Source organism: Nansenia antarctica (genome assembly GCF_963989245.1).
Source record: "Nansenia antarctica genome assembly, chromosome: 1".
Classification (NCBI taxonomy): domain Eukaryota; kingdom Metazoa; phylum Chordata; class Actinopteri; order Argentiniformes; family Microstomatidae; genus Nansenia; species Nansenia antarctica.
The window spans coordinates 63351456-63368955 of NC_137674.1; the positions used below are offsets into that span (position 1 = coordinate 63351456).

Below are 17500 nucleotides of genomic sequence, written 5' to 3' on the forward strand. Positions count from 1 at the left end.
CCTTCAACCAAAGTGTGTGTTCTGATTGTGATGTAGACTTCAGAGATGCCTTTGCACTTCAGTGATAACAATCATCATCTTCATAATCATAAGTGCTGTAAACTGTAATAAATGTTTATTTTTGTGTGTTCCAAAACAGTCACAAGTTGATATAAATATTTACATAATGCACTTTGACATCCTGTATTGGCTTCATTTATTGTTGGTTTACTGTGTGAATGTATTTCATATGTTGCCTAAATAGTTATACTAAATAAAAATGCTTAAACCATTTGGTTTCATGTTAACTGCCTTCATGTCCATAGGAATTGCATTATGATTTGCTGAAATAATCATGCTTGGGTTTCAGCTTGTTTTCATAAATTGGCCGTCTTCATAAATTGGCCGCCCATCATGTATTGCCTATTATGATTTTATGAAGCATCACATCCTTCGAGTAGTGACCTTACCTTACCCACAGGTGTAGCGCAGTACTAGTGCCCCCTTGTGGCAACAAATATCAACCACTAAATCGTCCGTTGGGTCATCACAAAAAGGGCCACCCAAATTCATATTGATCCATTGACCATATTGATCCATCCTTCTTGACTTTCCTCTTAGCTATTGCTTTAAGGTGGCATAAGATAAAGTGACTGTCAATATGTGATTTTGACATGCTTGTTTTCTTCGTGGAGCGGAGAATTAACAGAGGTGGGCCTAGGTCAGCATCACTTGAGCGATGGACGATGCACAAAACTGGAATTAATCTCTCATCGAAAATATACCCCTGAAAGTCACTCAGTGAAACCATACGACGTTGTCCCGGTGCACAGGCTATATTGATGCCATATAATTCCGCCGTCAATTTCACTGTCAACATCGTTCTCGTTTCTCTCATCAAATTGCAGAAGAAGATACGTACCCTATATAGTCTCAGGGCAGCATGTTTACTGTTCAGTGTGAGAAATGTAGTTTTCCACCCGGACCACCTTACAGAACAGAATTTAATTAAAAAGGAATAAACAGTCATCATCAGATTGGCCAATTAAAAATACGTTGTGGGTCCTTTTGCCCTTGGTGTCGCTCAGTCGACCTCGGCTCCAGCTTGATCTCGCTTCTCTAAAATGAATAGGGTTAGCGTAAATGAATGTCGACCGCAGCACAATGTTATTTTTTTGTGTCCATAATTAGCCTTAGACATGTTTTCCCCTCGTCGCTTTCTCCAATAGACGTGTGTCTTGTGCTTTCGCGTCCAAAATCTAGGCTACAGGACAGGACAAAAACGCCTTAATTGTTCAATCCCATTAAGATTCGCCTATCAATAATGGAATGGCAGACATATGCCCTATTAGAATTTAAGAAATAAAAGGATGACCATACTGCTAGAATATTGCAGCAATGTGGTGGTAAGAAACCCATATTCTAGGATTGAGTCTGTGGCAATAGGCATACAGTATAGGCAGGCCATGGAATAAAGATTATATTTCGCCCTCAAAACCAATTGGTCCACGAAGCTTCAGTAGCCGTTGGATAAAACTGACGCAGCCAATATCATTTTAGGCTTGCATGAGCTGTTCATTTCCCTCCATTTGAATCATTTTATGTTATAAAATATGTTTTCGTTCATCACAAAAGCCTGCGTTTATGTTAAACTGCACAGTCACGGCTTTTCTAACGATGCCATTTCCGATTAGATAGGCCATGATTATTATTTATGGACATGATTCTTGAATGTATATAGCCTACTGTAAAACTTCCCCTCTGCTGTAAATAACGTGATATCGAAATTCTACAAGTATATTGGCACCATCATTTAAAATAAATGCCTCGAATGAAAAAAACAGAAATAGGCCTACAATTATGGTCTCACAGGGACTTGAGTAACCTGGGCCTGACAGGTTACATAAATATAAAAAATGATCTCCAGTCTCCAAAAACACTGCAAAGTTCTGCCTTAATTAGCCTGATGCTCCTCTACATATTTGATTAATATATGTCGGCTAATGGTTTTCCACATATCAGCATGAGCTATATTTAACCAAGTATCTATATTTGTAAATGTTGTCGACTAACAGAGTCTAGCCTATTATATTTAAACTACAGCCTTTCTGTCATAGCTAGTCATATGACAGCGTTATATAATCGTCGGCCTATAGGCTATTTAACTGATTCCCCCCCGCCCCACCCCGTTCGAGTCCATTTCAAAGAGTACCATAGTCCATCAAATCTCTGACGTTATTTTTGGCCATCAGGAACATTGTTCAGAGGAGTAATGTTATAGGTTAGCCTATATCTTATAGTTATAGGCCTACCTGTTTAGGCTAACAGCATTACACCGGCTTAGGCTAGTGGCCTATAAGCTCATTCGTTCTTGTCTGTTGCAGCGTGTAACATTAGTGTAACATTAGTGTATTCAGCTCATGAAATCGCCCTAAACCTGAGAAACGAACGACATTTGTGTTTACGCCGATAAAGGCACTAGCCTACTTGGTGATAACCTAATACACGTTGTCAACAAATTACTTCCCAATAACCACAAAATTAGGTTAGAAATACTAAGTTGAAATATTAGAGAATTTGTTTCATTATTATTTTGTTCAGAGATCACGTCCTTACCAATCATCATTTCAATTTCACAAGCAATTCATATCGTCACATTAGTGCATAATCTTCAGATTAGCCGCCTAACCCATAACCCAAAACGAAGCATATAGCCCAATTTGCATTAACTTAGCCCATCATGAATGTGGTTTAACAAATGAAATTATTTACATTATATTTGTATGCAATGTGATATTTTATTGCCAATATTGGTTACAACAAGAATTGGGATATCAGAACATAACAATTGTATCATACACAACATAATCCACAAGCCTTTTGGAGAAAAAAAAACATATCTGCTGGAAATGGGGGAAGAATTGAATAAATTGAATAAGACGCATTATAGCGTTTTCGCTGGGCTGAAAAGATCCATCCTATCACCTTACTTCATATCCATTTCTGCTCGCCAGGCCTGTCACAGAGCCTATGATACTCAGAGACAGTCTTTCGTTGCAGGAGCCCTTGACATGCATAGGCCGCACTACTCATCCACTGGAAATAGGTTACCGAGGTTCTGATTTCCTGTTTGAATTTGGCTTTACCCACCTCCAGTTCACCACATAGCTACATTACATGTCATCACTATGGAACCTTGTTTAAAAAGGCGAAGAAGAAGAAATAGGTTGTTGCATCCGTGCGCATCACTACTTGTTGTTTTTCCCACATATACCATGCAATCGTTCTTACAGGCCTTCACACTTTACATGATATCATCACACAAGATAATAATTCAACACTGTCCAGCACGTTATGTGACATTGTCTGTTCATCATAGTCATGTCCTCTATAGCTATTAGGCTACGTTATCCACTTGAAACCGTATATTGTCCCCCCAAAACGTACATTGACCTACTCCACCCTTCTCCGCAAAGACGCAGCGGATTAACTTCTATCCACGGACGAGCACAACCTTCACCGCGACCTAAAACGGTTCATATCGTAGGAGAGAACAGAATGATGCTTCTGTTTCAATAGTTCATGGGTAACACAACGCACAGGACAAACAACCTTAAAAGAAAGACCTTTCACCTTTAGTAAATTAGCGGCTACTCTGCCGTATAGTGAATGCGCAATAACGACAAACATCCAAATGCATCTCAACTCCGTCCACTATCTCGACGATATGTACCTTCTCTCTTGGCATTCACCGCGTGCCTTAATTGTATGGACATTTAAATCAAGGTCCGCTGTGAACACGAGGAGAAACAGGCCTCGATCTTTTGTCTCAGATCAGTTTCCCTGCGGGCTACTGTACACCGGCAGCTGCAGTGCGTGTGAAGAGGTTCAACCTCCTTGAAAGCTGCGATCTTGCACCAAAACGGCCACGACGTGCTGCCCCAGTTGGCGAAGCATCACTATCAATGTCATGTATAATGCATAATGCATCATGCATTGATTGAAATTATTGTCACTGTTGCAGGGATTGAGATGCTGATTGACCTGACGGGAAAAAAAGCTTAAGACTATAAACTCTTAAGACTATAAAATAAAATAAAAATAAAACGAACAGGAATTGAAGCATCATTTCGTATTACAGTAATGTTACATTACCTATCCTGGTAACTTCTGCGCGCAAAGACGTATTATTTCCCTCCGATGTTAGGATAACCCGTTCCGTAGGTGCGTGGTGCAACGACAGGCCCGAGTGATAAACTAGCAGTGAAAAGACAAGGCTTCGCTGTGCCTTACTGCAGTCGGTCCTTTTGCTCAACTCCCATGATACAAAAAAATAGAAGAGGGGCCCATCTGGCTTCTCATCAGCTTTGTCAAGTCTTGCATACGCTAAAATGCTAATGACCTAGATAGCTCATGCAAAATGCAGCAGAGGTAAGAAAGAGAGGGGAAAAAAATCTGTTGGGCTGAATTGGGAGTCATCCCCGCCTTTTGTGGGGGTCGGGTGGTGCATGTGAGGAGGAGGTGGAGGCTCTGAATGCACCTGCAGCATCATGAGGGGGTTAGCTCAATATTGGGGGGAAAAGAGAGGGAGATACAATTTGGCCAAGCTTGCCTTATGCCACTTACATTATATTGAGATTGGGAAAGAACATATTTTATTGTTTGAGAATCAGGAATATATTCTCACATAACGAACAGAGGTGTAAAAGGTAAACGATATATATGTGTAACAATCCAATATTTAGTCATGTCTGACTACTTTATTTACAAACAGTTAGAAAAAAGAGCTCTATGCTTAATGAGAATGTGTGATGTGTGGCATCCCCCTTTAAAACCAAAGCTTGTTACATATTGTGTAAACATCACCATAAAATTAGCCTATACTTTGAAGGCAAAAAATATCAATACACTTTTCAGCATGGAATTCAGAATTTAACAACTTACACATACGCCTTGCGCAAGCAACCTATTTCCCCCCGAAACAACATCGAAACAGTCCGTGCAGGATACATCCAGAAGACGAGTGGTACCCAAGCTGCTCTCCTCCGAGTGGTGATGCTGCTGAATTAAAAAAAAAAACGTCCTTCCACTGACATCAATTCTGTCCTATTTTCTGCACTCTGCAAATAGGTGAAAATTGGTGCCGCGGCGAAAACACCCATATATTCCACTAGAAGACCCAAACCTCTTCAAACGAGAGGAAAAACGACAAAAGGATACATCTAAAGCGACAACGAGAAGAGAGAGAGAGAGGGCAGAGAGAGAGAGAGGGAGAGAGAGAGAGATTTGGTGCAGGCAGAGCGGAGAGTGAGACTGTCACGTAAAAGGGTGTGACGCAAAAAGCAGTCTGAGAGAGAGAGAGGAGAGCAGCCCGGTTTATCATAGCCTCGGCTTAAAGCGCGCCGATGTCCTGCCTGTCCTCCCTCGTGCTGTTCATCCACTTCTCTCTCTCCTCTTCTGAGAATTAAGAGGGGGAAGAGGTAGCATCTGCCGGTTTACTAAACAAATCGGAGGGGTTGCGAGATGGGACGGTCCAACTCTTTTCCCCTCACTCTTGTAAATGACATTAACGAGATTATACGCCTTGCAATATGATGCAAAGAGACAATAGCCATAATCATATTCCTGCCTTATAGACAGAAACATTGCACTGCAATGTTACTTTAACATTTAGGACATATTTTTTTAAACAGATCATTGTCTTTTCGACACAAAATGTAAAAAAAGGAATGCAATTGTTTGATTGTGATGTTTTTGTAGGCCTATTATGAATAGATAACAAATGTAGACTATTTATATTAATTAGAGTATAGGCTTAAACAAGGTTAGTAGGGTGCGAAATTATAGTGCTATAGACCGTTCATACAATCTGACAATTGAGACAGAAACCCTCTCCAAAAAATCCAAGCTCTTATGGAATGCTGCACAATTATTAAACTGCACGTTTGGCTGCATACGCGCCTAATATAATGAATAATTGATGACTCTGAAGAGCTGTGTCCATGTACATGGCTGTATTTTCATACTCGGGCAATCATACGTGAAATAAATATTTTGCTAACATGGCGAGAAATCTTCATGAAGTATTGGGAATCCAAATGTGCCCTCCCCCAAAACAGGACACCTCCATATGGACTGTCATCTGTGCGCCCCCCCACCCCATCCCCACCCCCTCCCCTGTCCCAGAAGAGGCGCGTATATAATTATTAGGATTCTCTCCTTATTCATTTGAATCAGCACAGTCCCTGATGACGAAACTAACGTCTTTATTTGTGTCATAAGCCTGCTAAGATCATGAATACATTTGTTATGACTGAGTTAGGCATTCTGCAGAGTAGGCTAGGCCTAGATTAATATTTGTGACCCCCCCACCCACTAACACCGATATATCGTATATTTCTCGTAAAACACACAACTGTGAGGCCTTGCGTAAAAGGTGCAGGCTATTGCGGAACAAAGGCGATGTTGTATTGCTGCTCAATATTTCACCCCAGACCCGTCCTATTGTGCGAGCGCGTCTGCGTGCATTCGAGGTCAACATAGGTCTCTTTTACCCCCACCCCCCTTCTCCATTTTACCCCCACCCCCCTTCTCCATTTTACCCCCACCCCCCTTCTCTCGTGCCGCAGTAACGCAAAGTGTCGTCTGCCGGACGCGTGCCTCCCGTGAACAGATTCGACGCGCACTGCACTCCAGATGGCTCGTCTAACCAAGCTTTGCAATCCACTCCTTTATGCTGACCTATATTACTGAGTAATGGATAAAGCCTATCTGGTTTAGAGGCCTATCATGCGGTGAAGAGGGCATCCAATCCAGCAAGCAACGCGCAGTTGGAAATAAATGCAAACTCTATACAGGCCGATCGAGATTCAAAACTAACTGTGATTGTTTGCATTTTTCTACCTTTATCGCCAGACTGATAAGTCTACCATGACACCGTCAACATTATATACAATAGGCAGGGCCTATATTCACAAAACGTTTCCTGATTTACAGGCTGTAAAACAAAGACCTTCAATGTCGTCGACTGAAACGTCTGACTAGAAAATATATTTCTCAAATAGGCTGTGCAAACATATGGTGAGGAATTGGCCAACTGCAATTCCCATAAACATTTTCCTTTTGTTTTCATGTGGCCTATAGGACTTGACCTGCATTGAAGCACCGTTCTTTAGTGGGGGATTATCGTATTGACGGGTATGCAGGGCTGTTATCTACAATTGAAATTACTGCATCACCTACTTTGTGCTTTGTCACGTATGCCATAGGCCTAGTAGGCATCTAACATTGCAGCGTTCAGTCTATTTCATTTGCCGTCAAATGAAGGTACAGTATCACATTATTCAGTTTATAATGAGCAAAAATAAAGTAATTTATCAGCTGATCTGTCAGCCTGCTGTCGTGTTCTCACTGCCTATTCTCTCTGCTCTTCTCTTGCTCTAGTCTATGGTCCTGATTTAGCCGTATTGCAGTGTTAGCTTACACATGCACCCTTTGTACTTTTCCAAATATTGTCCGATCTGAGCTGTGTTGATCAGAAATGTATGACGCTTTCAGGAGGCTATACGACACATGGAAACATGGGGATAGGTGTAATGTATTGAGCATGCATTCAGAACATTTGAAAAGGGGTGCATGTAGATTCTTCTAAAAATGCTTTCTAAAAACAAGACACAATGGAATGTTAGAATGGAAATGTACGTTACGTTTGCCTTATCCAACCGAGTTCGCAATTGTCTGCTTTGACTGTAAAGCCTAGAGATTATTGCATATTTATCGGTTGAAAACTAGTTTATACATGAATCTCTTTAAATTGTATTGTTGGTTAACTACTCAGGCATGGCTCCCAAAGCCCCCCGAAGAGCGCTGTGTGTGCAAGGACCTTGAACTGAATGCCACATTCGAGTTTCTCCACACTTGAGGGGGCAAATCCCTTTTAATTCAAACCTGCTCACTTGTAACCCTCCCTAATATGCATTTTAGTAACTTTGTTAAGAACTTTGACAGACTTATTTTTCTTACCAAAGAAAAGAAACAGATACAAATACTTTTTCCAATGACTAACCCACGCGTTCTTTAATGTCAGTAGTGCATTAGGAAGTACATCACATGTGTAAATAGGCCTATTCATTATTAAATCAATAGCAATTTCAGAACGATGACCAACGTACTTTTGTTGACCATTACTCTTAAGTTATGGTATCAAAGTTCATAGGTAACATTTTATTACGCAATTAGACGTATAGACAGATACACGTTACAACACAATTGTAATTTCAAATAATTGTGTAGGTCACATTATTTATTACATTTTATTTACTGATCATTCAGTTCACTTCAACACTTCATAGATACAAACTTTGGCATTACATTTATTAGGCCTATTAATCGTTACAGTTACAAATACATCGATACAATTACAATGCATTATAACATAGGCTACTAACATTATGTAAGATAGACAAAACGCAATCCTTTGAGCAGGTTTGGTAATACTTAACCAAGAATTGTATAACAAGTGTAGTTACACAAGCTCAGGTATCACACAAAGCAGCCTAACAGGATCCTTATGTGACCGAGGCTGCTACCAGAGCTCTATGGTTTCAACAACTCGACTGCGTTTCATTTGGCGTCATTTCACCTACAGAGGAATGGGAGATAATATGTCTTCCAAAACTCAAATGCCGACTCCAGAGACCGCTCTTCCCGGAAGAAGTGAGAGTATAAAAGTATCAGGTAAGGCGATGGCTTTCACTTCTTTTCTCTGCCTCGCGTCCTGGCTAACGTTAGCTTGCTGATACCACCAAGCTTCACCTACTAGTAGTTGTGTTATTAAAGCACACATTTGTTGTGCACGATAGAATCACATAAAGCGCAGGTTAATGCGATGCTAAATGATTGTAATCGCATTGAGAATTACCGCTAGCCTTGCGAGCTACATGATAACTTCAGCCTGTACAACAAACCTTTGTTTAAAAACTCTGTAGTTTAGTAAGGAAGGGGTGAAAGCGACAGCTTGAGGGAGATGCAGGAGGCGGAGCCTAAAGTAGATTTAGGAGGCCACTGCGCATGCGTGTGTTTATCATCGCCACTATGATGGCATGCAATACATGAATAAAGGATTCTACAACCATTGACAGTCGCTCATCAAAACATTGGCGGAGTTGGTAAACTACGAACTTAATATAAATAATTGTATTCATGGGAGAATACTCTCTATCTCTCTGTATTACACACACACATATATATACACACACACACACACACACACACACACACACACACACACACACACACACACACACACACACACACACACACACACACACACACACACACACACACACACACACATAGTGGCAATGAACATACTTTGCTTTAGGCTTTTGGTTAAAAAGTCAGTTGGTGAACATGTTGGTGAACATGTTTTAAGACGTTTGCAAGAAGAAGAAAAAAACTGCACCCCCATTTACTTAAAGATTAATCTGGTTTCATTTCAGTCTAAGAGAAGCAGAGAATTGGAGGGGGGGGGTACTAAAATGAAAAATGCTCAGTTGGAGTGGAAACAACTGACACAAGTCGAGTAATGGTACATAAACATGGAAATGTAGCATGGAGGGAACTGTCAGGCAGGAGGACATACAGTAGGAAGAGAATGACAACAGGTAGCAGATGCAGAGGAGAGTGACAGATGGAGAGATGGAAGAGAGAGAGATGAAGAGAGAGAGAGAGAGAGAGAGAGAGAGAGATGAGGGGGGTGGAGAGAAAGAGAGCTGGGAAGAGAGATAGAGAGAGAGAACACTTGGGAGCTCAATCAACCTCGCTGTATGAGCACCAGATCCACATGACATCAAAATATCGATTGTGAGGAAAAACCAGGAGAGAGAAATAGGTATTGTGTGAGCTTCCCTTCTCTTCAATAGCGAAGTAATAAGACATCCAAACCTCACAGCTACCGGGCTATCCAGCAGAGTCTTTGTGAGAAGTGTGTGAATGTGTTGCTCTGTGTGTGTGTGTGTGTGTGTATTCCTACATTTGTCTGTGTGTGTCTGTCTGTGTGTGTGTGTGTGTGTGTGTGTGTGTGTGTGTGAGAAAGGCCTGACTGGCTGGCAGCAGCTGCAGGGCTGTTTGAGATGCTGCTCACATGGGCACAGTGTGCAAAGGCATGAAGGGTGGCCATGCCCCAGCACCGCAGCAGTGCAGGCCCCCCTCCCCGGCCTGCAGGACTGCAGTAGCCTCACACACACACACACACTCACACACACACACACACACACACACACACACAGACACACACAGACACACACGCACACACACACAGACACACACGCGCACACACACAGGGACATACATACACACACATCCCTGGCCTCCCTGTCCCCAGGCTTTCCCCTTGGCAACAGCACTGCACCATGGGGCTGGCAGGTTGCCAGGAGACGCACGGCACATCGGCACGGCAACACAGACATCATGCATTCACGTGGCTTGCTCTCAAGACATCCTGATGTTGCTATAGCTGAAGGTCACAGATGCCGGGGGGGCGGGGGGGGGTTAGAGAGGGAGAGGGAGAGAGGGATGGTCAGATGCAGGGAGGAGATAGCACTGCAGGGTGTGATGGTCTGGATAAGATAGTATAGCATCGATGGTATCAGCAATAGAATATGTACCTACCTTGGGTAATGCCCATATCGAGATATGTCACTAGCGATGGAGTTGAGCAGTTCGGTTATTACACATGTGAAATGACGAGGTGATAGATATTGTGATAATGTCCAGCTCCTGTTGACTACTTTGAATTTTTTTCAGATATTGCGCTCATCAATATCTCAAGTTCCATGCAACAAAACTACAGGGTTTGGCATAGTGGCTTTAACTAACTCCTCTGGGGGGTGAGACAGCATGTGTGGTAATCAACCGTTTTGGAAGGATCTACAGTTGCAATATGAGTAAACACAACAATAACCTTTCTTCTTCTTTTTTAATTTAAAACCCCCCAGCAACACCTCCAGTCATTTAGTGGAAGAGCTCACTACAAGCAAGGATTTTAATATATGTAAACAATCTGTATTGTATTATAGTCATTACATTATTTTGGAATCAATTGACGTCCATTTGAGTCGATATCCTGAACCTTAGGGGAAATCAATGAATAAAGCAGCAACATGCCTTTAAGAGAAATGGACAGCCAATCAGCTGCCTCGCCTACTGCATAAAGTTATTCCCTCTAGGATGGCTACTGCATCTTCCAGCCTCTGAGTCCTACCAAGATAGGTTGCACGGGATATTGGTGTGTGTAGGGGGATGTGTGTGTGTGTGTGTGTGTGTATGTGTAGGGGGACGTGGGTGTGTGTGTCTGTATGGGTGTGTGTGTGGCTTGTGGGACTGGACTGGAGGGTGGGAACTAGGGAACTGGGAAGATGGAGGCAGTGGTGAGTTGGCACTAATGATGTGGGCACAGTGGTGCCCCACATTCCCCCCCCCCCCCCACACACACACACACACACATACACTGCCGATTAGAATGACAGGAGGTGCTGTGCCTTGGCACACAGTGAATAGACTCCATGCCATTGATTGAGGTGGGGGGAATGAGGGGGGGCAGCGATCTTGGAGAAGAAGGAGGTGAAGTGGCATTGCTCCGAAATTAATCAGAGATTCGTTTTGATCAGTTTGCCCAATTCAAGCGTTTTATATTTTCAGGGGGTAAGGGGGGCGGTGGTGGTGGGGGTGGAGAGGGGTGGGGGGCTTGGAGGGATCTCAGACAGACAAGCAGACAGGCTGGAGCGCCGCCAAGCCTTCTCGGGAAGGTTGCCACGCCAAGAGAGAGAGAGAGAGAGAGAGGGAGAGGGAGAGAGCAGAGAGGGAGAAAGAGAGAGAGAGAGAGAGGAGAGGAAAAGAAAAAAGCGATGCAGGCGAGACTTGGCAGGGTTCTATCGCTGCTCCCTTTGTCTGTTTGCACAGCTTTGCGCTGAAGGAAATCAAAAAATACCCCGGGTGTAGGCGAGAGAGAGAGCTCTGCTTCAACGGTGAAAAACAAAAAACCAAACAAGGAAACAAGAAAGACAGGAGTTTGAAGAAACTGTAGTTTGAGGACGGCGAGGGCGAAGCATAGCCACCAAATAAGCGATTTTCTAATTCCAGCAGAAACCACACAATGCTTCCTTTCTTGACTGAAGTTATCTGAGCCAAGAAATGACCACCATGGTTATTTGAAGACTATCTTTCTTCTGTAATTTAAAGGCAAACGAAAAGCCGCCCGCATCTGGTCCTTCTCTGTGTCTTTTCCAAAACACAAAAGGGAGCCTCCAAAGTGGACGTGGATTTTTCTCCATCCAAGACTGCCAAGACGAAGACATCTGTGGCCAAAATGGACGTCAAGGAAAAAGTTTTGTGTGTTTTCATGAACCGGACGTCTCGTCCCTCGGTCGCGTCCTTCGGAAGCGGATTTTGCCTTCAAAAGTTTTGCCACAGTAGAAATCGCTGTCCGCTCCACAGCGCCAGGTTCCGGAAAGCAGAACGCTGACCGCTCGAGCTTCTGAGAGAAGTTTGATAACCTCTCCAACTCCGACCGACCTCTGTCCTTACAAAGCTGTCCTGCCAGCGAAAAACAACAACAACCAACTAGCAACTGTGGTTGCTGGTGCCAAGTGGTTTTCACACCAAGCTTTACAATTCCATTGTGTCTTGGTTGTCGTTGAACATTCAAGCCTTTCTCCTAAAAGGCTTGTGGACTTAAGATGAGTGGGCCGATGGATTTTACACGAGGCATTGTATGCAGAACCTGCCGCCTTCAGCTGCCTACTCATAGTTGAAAAGTTATGAAGGCCTGAGTGTTTTTTCGCAACGTACTAATTGTATGTTCAAAGGTTTCTTTCCAAAGACACAATTCTCAGCTTCACGATAGGACCATGATGTATAAGGTACGTTCCATGTTCTGTCAGTGTTCTGTCAGTGTTCTACATTTAAAACGTTCTGTGGTTTAACTCCCTATACTGTACACACACACACACACACACACACACACACACACACACACACACACACACACACACACACACACACACACACACACACACACACAGCAGCAGCACAGCAGCAGGGTTGACCAGAGAGAGGAACCATAGGTGTCATTCTCTCTGTCTCAGGGGATGATTGACAGCTGTGGTTGCCTGTAGGATGAAGAAAAGTGGAGGAAGCCACTTAACGGCGGCGGCTCGGGTTGTCAGGGACGACTTGAAACACTCCTGAAGGATCATCCCTCCCTGGAGGATCAGCGTCCACCGTTTTTTTCCCAGCGATCAACAAACGCCCTTGCCACCGATCCGATTTTCACACCGTTGGAGTGAGTGGTCTCTCCCTGTCTCCAAACTCCACAGGGAATTGGTGCTCATCCGTTACCGTGTGGCTGATATCTCCCCACCCCTGGTATGTGTGACAACGTGAAAAATGTCCTGTTCTGCTCATTATGGACACACCACATAGAACAGAGTTTCGCTACCACAGAGGTAGCCACACTGAGAAGGAGCAGGAGAAACACAGCAGGACCCAGGACATGCACACACACACACACACACACACACACACACACACTCACAACCACACACACACACACTCACAACCTCACACTCACACACACACACACACACACACACACACACGCACGCACACATACACACATACACACACGCACACATACACACATACACACATACACACACACACACACACACACACGCACACACACACACACATACGCGCACGCACACACACACACACACACACACACACACACACACACACACACACACACACTGTCCCCCGAGCGTCCTTGGGAAGCGCTGTGCATGATGGGTTTTGATTGGTGGCAGCCACTTGATTAATAACCATAGGGAGAGGCTAATAGAAAAGTATGAAATGCTCCCCTCAAGGTTAATATTGAACTGCTGCCAAGGCAAATTAGAGCCCGCCAGATGTGCCCGTGCAGATAGCAGGTGGTAGTGACTAGTGAGCAGGTGTACTGTGGGAGCACTGCGTAATTAGGTTTGTTGTGGGGAAATATAATATTTTGTCGTGTTTGGAATATTTCCAGTGATTTAATCATTACTTGTCCTCATATTTGTCCTCAAGTTATCGTAGGCATGGAAAGCAGGTAGCAGAATGTTTGCAAACTATTGACTTTGTAAAAGAATGATTCACCACAGCTATTTAGGGTCTGTTTCAGCTGTCACTGTACTGATGAATGAGGAATACATCATGATCCAAAGACCCAGAAGAGAATGAGTCACAGAAGCTGGACAATGTCAGACGAAGTTCTACTTCTAGAATGAAGTAGGGTTCTGCAAGTTCTAGGATGGAATGTTGCAGGTTCACTCAAGGGTGAAGGCCCCCATCCCCAGCTCTGGGACGATGATGGAGAGGGAGGGAGGGGGAGGATGTGGAGAGAGGGAGAGGAGAAGGAAGGAGTAAGCCTGGTAAAGCATTAACACGCTGCAGTTTAGCTCCCCAGGGACGCCTCTCATGGACCCAAGTAACCACACACACACACGCTAGCTTCAGCTCGCCTCAGTTTACTGTAGCTCTTCGATTTTCAGAGAAAGTTAAAGATTGTTCAAGAACTCTGGGTCGCAAACTGCTGTCCAAGTGTCAAAAACATGTAGCCGAAAGAAGACAAACTTAGAGTGTGACACTGTTCATCCATAGTCTCTAGATAGTAGGACTGACTTGGTGCTTTTGTGAGTGACTCTCTGTCTGATAGTCACGGTTGGGCTGTAGTCTGTGTGTGTGTGTGTGTGTGTGTGTGTGTGTGTGTGTGTGTGTGTGTGTGTGTGCAGCTCTCACACCCTTCCAAGCTTGGCTTCACCCTGGTCTACCCATGCATGCGACTCTGACCATGAATAATTCACAAAGCTCTCATCGCCACAGGTCACTGTCATCCAAAGAGCCCCCCCCTCCCCCCTCCCCCCTCTCTCTCCCCCCCCCCTCTCCCTTTCTCTCTCTCTCTCCCCCTATTCCTTTTAATCCAGAGAAATCTCGCTAGCAAACACAGCAGCAGTCTCCATCTCACCGTGCCCGGCGTCTAGTGACAGAGAACAAGCACGGCATATCGCTGGGTGGCTATCATGCATGCACACACATGTTAAGAGTTCATTTAAAAGGCTTATTGGCCTCTGTTGTGCTTAGATCTGTCTTCATTTGTCTCAGGCTGAGTAATGATCCAGGCCAATGCAGTGTGTGTGTGTGTGTGTGTGTGTGTGTGTGTGTGTGTGTGTGTGTGTGTGTGCGTGTGCATGTGTGTGTGGTAGGGTTATTATGTTTGTAATCACGAACGCACGGCACACCAATAGCATAAACTTCAATGTGGCTTTACTGAACATCAACTGCAAGAACAGAGCAATCCATCACAGATATACAGATCAAGAACAGAGCAATCCATCACAGATATACAGATATCATCACTCAGGCACCACAGCACAATAACAGAGCAATCGAACACTGATGCGTCACTGTTCACCCAATGTGCAGACATAACAAGTGTAACTTAGAGACCTGCTGGAGGATTTCACAACTAGAACCTGCGTTTATGTTCTCAGGCCTCCTTAGTCAAAATTCTTGCTGGTTATGAGACATATTACCTGTCATTCACCCATTTGTACCCCTCTCAGACACAGCTAACCTGGCTGCCACGGAGTGTAAACCACCTCTTAGTCCTGGTTCACATGTGTCCTGATCCAGGACTAGCATGGAAGATGTTCTAAAAACCTACTCTCATGATCCCACACTGCCTCCCTCATGTGTGGGACCTGACTAAACCCTGGGAGAGTGTCATTTGTCATGACAAATGACACTCTCCCAGGATTTAGTCAGGTCCCACACGTGCCCCTCCCCCGGGACCAGTTTCACTACTATTTCTGTAGTCTGTTGACATTGGAGGACGGGAACTGTCTAATGTCTAAAACAACAGAGACCTTTTCCAGCGGCTCTCTCATTCCCATGAGAGAGCCGAACTGAACTGAGAAGAACTGACCCTGCACTACGTATCCATGGTGACGGGCCACCACAGTTGCTGTAACAGCCCCCCCCCCCCCCAAAGCCCCTTGCTTATAGTCTCTTAGCAGCAACTGTACCTGTGAATAATGGATAGTGTCCAGTTGCTCTCTGTATGTACCTACATACAAGGTGAAGAGCCATAGGACAGCAATACATTAACATGACACCATTGCTAGGCTAACTCCTGCTCTGTACCAACCCCCCCCCCCACCCCCCACCCCCCCCCCCGCTTGGGTCATAATCAAGAGTCATTGCATTAGCCTTGGGCACACAACTTTAATTAAATGAAAGATTAGATGTAACAAATTAAAGATTCATTCATTAACCTCAAACCCACCAGGTGGGGGTGGTTAATATGATTTATCGTGTCATAATAGCACTAATGATATTCTATGATCCTCGTAAGTCTTTAAAAGTCTCTTAAAAACAAATTGAAGGAACGATTCCTTGGGCCCTGGCTCTGTGTTCTACTGTATATTCATTAGTGTGTGTGCAACGTGTATCTGTGTGTGTGTGTGTGTGTGTGTGTGTGTGTGTTGAGAGATATTTATGTGACCCGGCTCATCTCATTACGGAGAAGGATTATGTAGAAATATGGTTATTATTTCTCATATTATCCCCACATTAACTGTCTTACCCTCTGCCATTTCACCAGGGTCAGATAGAGGGGAGGTGATGTGGGATGACATTAAAACAGTTCAGCACCAGGAGCTGTCTGCAATCTGCGTGTTATCTCAGTGTTAATGCTCTCTATAGCACCGTACCTCACAATCTTGGAGGTGTTACCTGGTGGGCTACATACCTAGAACTGTATTTACTTGGAAATGATGTGGTATCATACGCACTCACTCAAGCATGCTCTCACTCACGCACACACGCACGCACGCATGCACGTACTCACGCACGCACTCACGCACGCACTCACTCACTCACTTACTCACGCACGCACTCACTCACTCACTCACTCACACACACTCACGCACGCACGCACTCACTCACGCTCTCACTCACTCACGCACTCACTCACTCACTCACTCACACACACTCACGCACACACGCACTCACTCACGCTCTCACTCACTCACTCACTCACTCACTCACTCACTCACTCACTCACTCACGCACGCATTAACACATACGCACACACACACACACACATACACACACAAACTTTGTCCAGGGCATATCTTACAGTCTGGTGTAAGTTGGTAGGCTACATACCTGAAACTATATTTACTAGGAACACACACACACACACACACACACTCACACAAACAGTGCTTTACAGTGCTATTAAAGAGAAAAAATAGGTTTATCGGATGGCAACTCAACCCACCAGAGATAATGAGGTAACATAAAGACCAAGCAAAACAACGCAACACCTCCTGATTCTGATCATTTGTTTAATTACATCCATTAGGGTGATCTTCTGCTTAATGAGTGTTTGGTTCATTTGCCAAAGTCCAGGCCCCCT

General features: G+C 44.1%; 1 protein-coding gene across 1 annotated transcript in view; it reads left to right on the forward strand.

Moving 5' to 3' along the window:
* Positions 1-8465: 8465 nt before the first annotated feature.
* msraa (methionine sulfoxide reductase Aa) overlaps positions 8466-17500 on the forward strand; it is a 79675-nt gene continuing 70640 nt past the window's right edge. Inside the window, exon 1 of the mRNA XM_080545416.1 lies at positions 8466-8715. Within this exon, the coding sequence (XP_080401542.1) occupies positions 8577-8715 (139 nt within the window). The 5' untranslated portion in view covers positions 8466-8576. The remainder of the gene's footprint in view (positions 8716-17500) is intronic.